Consider the following 7,856-nt stretch of genomic DNA (forward strand, 5'->3'; position numbering starts at 1 on the left):
TGGGCTTCCAAACATAACAAAGCAAGAAGAAGATTTTTCTCACATTTCATTAGGAGCGAACTCCGGCTGTTCCATATGGTGGCCATCTTTGATCATCTTGTAGAAGTTGGTATCCACAACAACGTTGGGGTACGGACTCTTACCTGAGCAGATGAACACAGGAAGTGATTCAAAGATGCTCAGATGCTTTACCTTTCCTCAGTGAGGTTCAGGTTACCCAGAGAGAAGATCTCCCAGAGCAGGACCCCGTAGGACCAGACGTCACTCTGAACTGTGTACAGACACTGAAAGATGCTCTCTGGAGCCATCCACTTCACCGGCAGCCGGGCCTGTCAAAATAAAACACCAAATTTCAAGATAAAGTTCCCTTTGGATCCGAGGAATCAATCTGTGTTGAGTTAAACTACTGACATTTCCCTGAACGATGTAGCTGTCATCGTTTTGAATGTCTCGAGCCAAACCAAAGTCACAGATCTTTGCAACCCGACAGTCGGTCAGCAGGACGTTCCTCGCTGCCACGTCTCTGTGGATGCACTGGAGCACCAACAGGTGAGACATACAGGTTAGAGGATTTCAGCATTTTAAACACATTCTGCCTCATCCTTGCGCTGTAGCAGCTCTTAAACCGGATCTAGGACTGCAGTAGGAACCAGGCTTGGCTGGGTTCTGGTTCTGAGACATTCCTGAACTGATTTATTGCGCGTGTATGTCGGGGTGTGTTCTCACGTTTCTGGAGGAAAGAAAGTCCAATCCCTGAGCCACGTGGTAGGAAAATCTCAGGAGGTCACAGAGGGACAGGCTCATCATGTGCTCACCTGACGGAGAACCCCAGGTGAGCTCAGGTGAAAGTGCAGGTGAAACCAGCTGCATCCAGGTGGGCTCAGTCTTACCTGGCTCATTTGGACTTGGAAGCAGGGCCGATTGCATCTCCTGGTACTCTGACCAGCATGAGATCCCACTGTCACTGTAGGTCACATGATTGGATGTTATGATTCATCTGACCAGGTCTTACAGGTGGAGAGACATTAACTAGCAGGAACTCGTCAGCATCAGCAGAAATAAATAGCAATCATCTGACTTTAACCATTTTAGCTGTTTTGAAGACCGGACTCCAACAGACAGATTCTAACTTTTGAACAGATGACCTCTGACCTGCGTAGCCTTTCCTGGTGTCCTGTCAGGTTCTTATAGAAGACCTCATCTCCAACCTCGTCTATGGTGATCATGGACACCATGAAGTCTGGCACGTGAGTCCGTAGGAAGTTGAGTAGGTCGCCATGGCTACAGTACTCTGTGATCATTAGCATTGGGCCTGTTGGGGTCAAAGGTTAAGAGATATGATTCAAAGTGTTTTAGTTAATAGCAAAGATGAAGCAGTCAATAAACCAATGTGCAGAACTTTCATCTGAAACTTGAAGCGTCTCTTGGATGTTCTGATGAACATAGGCAGGCGATACAAACCCAGAGAGAGAACACGTTGACACATGGACATCACACACCTGAAAGCCGTTGTGGTTCCTCCAAGATCCACTTCAGACTGGGTAAGGAATGGTTTAAATGGTTTCTGACCAGTTTACATTAGATCAGGCCTGACCTAAGACTGGTTCTAGGGAGTCTTAAACTTGGTGCGTGACTCACCAGAACCGAATCCTGACTGAAACTGCTCGAGTTGGGACAGATGTAATGGTTTAGACCAGTAACACACCAGTTTCAGAATGGTTCAGGCTTTTCCTGGTTCCTGACTGGTTCTGGAATAACTCATACCACAACCCAAAGACACAACAGTTAGGCTAACTGGTGTCTGTGTTTGTCCTCAGGTCTGAGTGTGTGTGGTTGTCTGTCCTGTGATGGACTCTAGACCTGTCCAGGGTGTCCAATGCCTCTCAACCCAAACACAGCTTGAGACAAACTCCACTGTCCCCAAGGACCAGAGGGTTTACATGATGCATGGACGGCCATTTAAGCCTAGACTAATGCTTACGAATGATTAGGAACTGACTTAAGGCTGTCTTAAGGCTTAAAGCTCGTAATCCCAAGGTCTCGGTGTTCCATCTGTCACACCCTTTGGGTTCGGACTGATTACCTCCTTGCGTGCACGCTCCCAGCAGGTTAACGATGTTGTCATGGTAACCGAGATGGCTGAGGATCTTCAGCTCTGACATCAGAGCCTCCCGTTCCTCTGAGTGAGCACTGGCTGCAGGTAAACACATGAAACTCAGGTGGTTGGTCACATGGCAGCCGGATGCTGACTGTGAAGGCGGGTCCACTCACGTTTGAGCATCTTGACAGCAACTCTGGTAGCCTTGTTTTCTGTTCCCAGGCCGTACGCCGTCGCCTCAACAACCTTTCCAAACGCCCCCGAGCCCAGGACTCCGCCTGAAGGACAAAGAGCAGGGACACGGTAAAAAGATGGGAGAGGAAGGATGAGGAAGGCTACGCAGAGGTCAAAGGTCCCGTTGATACCGAGTCGCAATTTGTCTCGAGGAAACTCCCACTTCTGGTTGTATGGCAGCTGGGTGGGGTCAATGAAGGTGTAGTTGTTGCCATCGTTGCTCTCAATGATCTTCCACAGAATTTCATACCTTGGTTTCTGGTTGAAGAGAAGAGGACAGTTTGTCTGTGGTCCTGGTTTTGGTTCCTGTTACTCACAAAGAACACCAGAACCTGTACTCACCGACCCCAGAGGAACTCACCTGTCTGCACTTGTAGAACACAAATAACAGCAGCAGGAAGAGGATGGAGGAGACGCTCAGCGCTCCAATCAGAGCTGGAGTGAAGACGGTGCGAAGTTCTGTGGTACCTGAATGCAGCACCGGATGGACCAAAGTTAGCAACTGTTCAGTTTTCTAGGCAGGAGTCAGTTGTAAACCTAATCTGGATTTAGATACTGAACTCTGTTAATCCTAATCTGCTCCTTCTTTACAGAGTCCAGACTGTACCAAAGCCAGTCTGGTGCTAAGAGCGGAGCTGGTCTGGGATCAGATCTCTGAGGTTTTTCACTTTAGGTTCCTCTGATACTCACGATGAACAAACACTTGATGAGACTCGCCCACCAGGTTGTACGCCAAACACATGACTGTGACATCATCGTCAGGGGTGGACAGAGGGAAGAATGTCCTCACCTCCTCCCTGTCCTCTGAGGTTGCAGCAGATGGAGACACCTGGTGGTTGGAGCTGGGTTCACACCTGCAGGAGATCAGAGCTTCATCTTGGCTTTTATTCTGATCCCAACATGGCGGCAGATGTTTCTGACCAAAACTTCCCAACAATAATAAATAAAACGTCATGTTCTTCAAGTGCCACAGACTGCAGTGCCCCCAGTGACACTTGGGGGCGCTGCAAGTGACCCCATGCATGCATGTGTGCATGGACACACCATGCAGAGCCTGTAGGGGGCGGTGGCAGCTCAGTTCACATACCTGTCCACGTGGGTGCAGATGAACCAGAGGACCGTGGGCCGTGGGTAACCAGAACCGCTGCACATCAGGGACTGGTTCTGCTGCGTGATGCTGACAGTCGGAGAACCTGTAGGGTTCGGATCAGATCGAACAGTTCACCAGCACGGAAACCCCAAAAAAACAATCAGACGTAGAAAAGGTGGAACCAGTTCTTACGGTAGATCCGGAGGTCCACATCCTGCGACCCGTTAAAGAACAAATTAGAAAAATTAAAAGAATATCGACCGCCATCTTCCTGACGAACGCGCCGCACCAGAAGGTTGGCCTCTGACCTGTTCCAACAACAATACCACCTTAAAACAAGTCACAGAGCTTATATATAACACCTTAAAAAGCAACTAAATGTGACCAAAAGTATCTCCTTCAATCATTAAATAAAATCCCTTCATATCACTGAAATCTCAGTGGCTGCTCTAAAATACCACCTTGACACTCATCAACAATGTCAAGCTGAAATACCAGCAATACCACCTTAAAAACACATTACCAGAACCACCAACTTAAAGTGGTGTCAAACATACCACCTTAACAAACATTAATATTAAAAGGTCTTCAGTTACGTTAGTAAGGTGGTATGCAGTTATTGTTTTAAAGGTGGTACAGAAGGTTAGGTTTATTTCAAAGCTGTTAAGGTGGTCAGACTGAAATATTGATAGGCTGTTTTTAATGTGGTAGGCAATGCAACTGACTTTTTTTTTAAAGGTGGTGTGGAAGTCTTCTGGTATACATATCTGCATTTATTAAGGTGGCTACTGATGATTGTTGGACTTTCCAAGGTGGTAGTGCAGCTGGTGTGGGTAGTGAAGGTGGTATTGTCAGGTTTTTGGAGGCGTGACTAGCATGGTTTCTGTATTTTGGGTTTCAAGTGAAATGGTTGGTCTGCAGAGTTTTAAGGTGGAATGGTTGGGATACCTGTAGGCTGTAGCTGTGTAGCTCCTCTCATACACGCTGCTGCCATCATTGTTTACATGTTCTGGTGTCGTCCAGTGATGCTGTCTGATTGGAGGATAGGACTCCATGATGAAGGTCAAGGTCAGGTCTCCACCTTCAAACACCTCCACCGTCCTGCAGCCACTGCCTCTGCTCCCGTTAAACACCAGTTCTCTTTGCAGCTCTTCTGAACCGAAGCTGACGTTAGCCGCTGGTTCCTCAATCGTAGCCTCCGGCCCCCTGCTGAAGTTGCCTGGCAGGTCATCGGAGACCTGCTGGGTGTTGGCAGTCTGAAGGTAGATCCTCAGGTAAGGTTGATCTGATGAAGAGGAGGAAGAGAAGACAGCATGAAGACTGCCTTTTCTCCAGATATCTGGTCGTTTCATGGAGACCCTGATCTGTTATCATCGCCTTGGTATTGACTGATTACTAACCCAAAACAGTCAAGTGGGTGGTTGCCATGGCAACCCCAGCTCTGCCAACAGCAGTACAGGTGTACAGTCCGCTGTGTTGATGGTTGACAGCAGAGACGGTCAGAGTGCTGCTGATGTTAAAGCACCCATTGAAGTAGATCCTGGTTTCACTGACAGCCAGGTCCTAAAGCAACCAAACTACCTGTTAGAGGCAGACAGGTGGGCCTCTAGGGACCAAAGAGACCTCTGGCTGCTCACCTTTGTGTGTGGGTGAGTCCAGGTGACAGTGTAGCCGTGTGAAGGATTGCTGCTCTGACAGGTGACTGTGAACCGTTCTCCTCGTAGACGGACCCACTCACCCTGGCTGACAGCGACGGAGGGAGGGCGGTCCACTGCAGACAGACAGGTAGAGGGTGAGGCAGAGACTCAGGGGCATCAAACAGGTAGACAGACAGGTGTAATGTCCGACAGGTGTGTAGAGAGACAAGTGTCTTACTGGGAGCCACCATCAGGGAAAATGGCTCTGATCGGAATTCTTGGCCATTCCTCCAACCCGAACAGGTGTACCGGCCTTTGAAGGACATCCTCATATGTTTGATCAAGGCTCCTTTTCGAGGGTCTAAGGTGACGTTCATACCTGGGGGCAGGCCCCTCCCCTTGTCCCCACCCTCTGATTGGAGGGTGAGGTCTGTGACAGATGGGTCAGTCAACAGACACCTGTACAGGAAGTCATCACCCTCTTGAGGATAGCCCTCTGTGGAGCGAGGCGTGACAAACACCGTAGAGTTGTTACCTGGATCTGACAGAGGAGAATCATGGGAAATGAGGTAATGTCATAATGTCAGTGATGTCATTGAGGTAAACAGGAAGGTCACTGGGCCTGCTTACCTTTGACATACAGGTGTATCCAGGTGTTCAGGTGGTTCAGGCTCTGGTTAACATACCTGCAATGGTACGTACCGGTGTGTCTGGGAGTCACACTGCTGATGTTCAAGGTGTTCAGACAATTCCTCGGTAATGGACGAAATGCAGTGGTGAATATTTTCACCGACTCGCCACCAAGGCAATCAAGCTGGACCTTAGAGCCAGCAATCAGAACGACCTCTGACCGGTTTGGTTGGAAGATTGAGTTTAATTGGATCAGTGTCGGTCCTGGAGGTTCTGAAACAAGGAGACATGACAATTCCGGTAAACCAACAATACCTGAAACAGGTAGAGCGCACACTTGAGGACACCAAGTGGTGCTCGACACCAGGTGGTGCTCACAAATCAGAACATGTTGGCAACACCCACCAAGCCTGGCAGGTTCATATAAAGCGAGTCTATGCAGACCCGTATATAAACAGACAGGTGTGTGAACACACAGGTGTTGTTGAGTTCATCATAAACAGGAAGCCAAAATTGCGGCAAAAAATGTCAAATTTTATTTAAAATCCTCATGAACACAGCAATTAAAGCCTGAAGCAATTTAGAGCTTGAACAGGTGAACAGTTAGTGAGTTTGTTTTACAGTTTAAAACATCACAGAATCAGTCAATCAATTCATTAATTATTAAACGCAAAGGCTAATTGGTAAATTAAGAAATCTGGTCAGCCTTCAGAAGAATACATTGATTCAAATACATGTCTGATTTCAAAGAATCTGATCAGTTGTATGTAAAGACAGAAATCTGATTGGCTGGTTGTGGGCAGTCAGAGGATCTCATTGGCCAAGAGCGGTGGGTTTCTTGTTGATTTCCTGTAGTTGGGTGGCGATGCGTGACGTCTGCAGCAGTAAAGCCTGGTGGTTCTCCACCAGCAGATTCTGGTGCCGGGCCAGGTTCTGCAGGTTCTGGATTTGCTGGGAACCCTGAGGATGAGTCCAGGTGAGTTCAGTCAGAATGGATCAGAACCAATCATGAGCAGAAGGTTCTTGTTGGTCCTTCATCTATGGGAGCAGTACCAAGCTGACCCAGAAATCTGATCCAGATGTTCTAAAGGTTAGCTAATGCTAAAGCTAACAGTTTAACTCAAAATGTCTCATAAACTAGACACTAAGCTTAACCGGACCTAGCTGATATAAACTAGGCTGACTGGGCTGGACTCACCTGGTTGACCAGAATGCTGAGCTGCTGCACAACCTGGGCCTGGTGTTTGGCCCGCTCCTCCTGGGCCTGAACCAACTGGGTCAGCAGCTCCAGAACTTGTGCTCTCCAAATGTCGCCCTGCTCCTGGTTCTGAACCAGTTCTGATATCCTGGGGGCAGCAGGGTCGAACCCTGGTTGGTCGGGAGTTTGGGCAGCGCCCATCGTCATGGCGGCGGGTCGGCGGTCACCTGCAGTGAAGACGACCGTGGAGGTGAAACTTTACAGAGTCCAGCTCTGTTAGTTCCCAGGTCAGAAACCATGACGGGAGTTTCACACCTGACTCCAGGTGAGAGTAGGTGAGGGCAGCTCAGGTGAGTTTAGACATTCAGAAACTAAAAGGATTTCATGAAACCAAAAGCTACCGAGAGATTAATGGAGACGCAAAAATGAGACTTTATTTGAAAACCAAAACCTGCGCAGCCCGACCTGAAAGCATCAACGAGTTCTCTGGAGCGGCCACCAGAGGGCAGCAGTGACTTCAGGCGGCGCCTGACAGGACAGTGAAGGAAGTTTGATAAAAACAGAAAGTGACTGAGGCCCGATGGTTTCTGGGAGGAGAGAGAGGTTTGAGGTTCGACCGCAAGATCTGCTGCTGCAAAAACCTCGACTGCAACAGCAACGCTCACAACACACACACAGAGATACACACGTATGTGTGTGCATGTGTATGTGTATCTATATTTGTATATACATACAGATATAGATATTCACACGTAGATATGTGTATGTGTACTTGTGTGTGTGTGTGTGTGTGTGTGTATATATATATATATACTTACACTGCTCAAAAAAATAAAGGGAACACTCAAATAACACATCCTAGATCTGAATGAATGAAATATTCTCATTGAATACTTTGTTCTGTACAAAGTTGAATGTGCTGACAACAAAATCACACAAAAATCATCAATGGAAATCAAATTTATTAAC

General features: G+C 47.8%; 1 protein-coding gene across 1 annotated transcript in view; it reads right to left on the minus strand.

Moving 5' to 3' along the window:
* The window catches only part of csf1rb (colony stimulating factor 1 receptor, b), a 17,205-nt gene that overhangs the window by 2,909 nt on the left and 6,440 nt on the right, over nucleotides 1–7,856 (minus strand). Inside the window, exons 2-19 of the mRNA XM_007556505.2 lie at nucleotides 5,690–5,962; nucleotides 5,298–5,600; nucleotides 5,060–5,193; nucleotides 4,823–4,985; nucleotides 4,371–4,707; nucleotides 3,615–3,730; nucleotides 3,420–3,525; nucleotides 3,023–3,186; nucleotides 2,694–2,800; nucleotides 2,464–2,590; nucleotides 2,272–2,376; nucleotides 2,084–2,194; nucleotides 1,153–1,312; nucleotides 891–964; nucleotides 727–815; nucleotides 412–534; nucleotides 218–329; nucleotides 44–143 (exon numbers count right to left, since the gene is read on the minus strand). Coding sequence (XP_007556567.1) covers nucleotides 44–143; nucleotides 218–329; nucleotides 412–534; nucleotides 727–815; nucleotides 891–964; nucleotides 1,153–1,312; nucleotides 2,084–2,194; nucleotides 2,272–2,376; nucleotides 2,464–2,590; nucleotides 2,694–2,800; nucleotides 3,023–3,186; nucleotides 3,420–3,525; nucleotides 3,615–3,730; nucleotides 4,371–4,707; nucleotides 4,823–4,985; nucleotides 5,060–5,193; nucleotides 5,298–5,600; nucleotides 5,690–5,962 — 2,704 coding nt within the window. The remainder of the gene's footprint in view (nucleotides 1–43; nucleotides 144–217; nucleotides 330–411; nucleotides 535–726; nucleotides 816–890; nucleotides 965–1,152; nucleotides 1,313–2,083; nucleotides 2,195–2,271; nucleotides 2,377–2,463; nucleotides 2,591–2,693; nucleotides 2,801–3,022; nucleotides 3,187–3,419; nucleotides 3,526–3,614; nucleotides 3,731–4,370; nucleotides 4,708–4,822; nucleotides 4,986–5,059; nucleotides 5,194–5,297; nucleotides 5,601–5,689; nucleotides 5,963–7,856) is intronic.

Source organism: Poecilia formosa, unplaced genomic scaffold, assembly GCF_000485575.1.
Source record: "Poecilia formosa unplaced genomic scaffold, Poecilia_formosa-5.1.2 Scaffold79, whole genome shotgun sequence".
NCBI lineage: Eukaryota > Metazoa > Chordata > Actinopteri > Cyprinodontiformes > Poeciliidae > Poecilia > Poecilia formosa.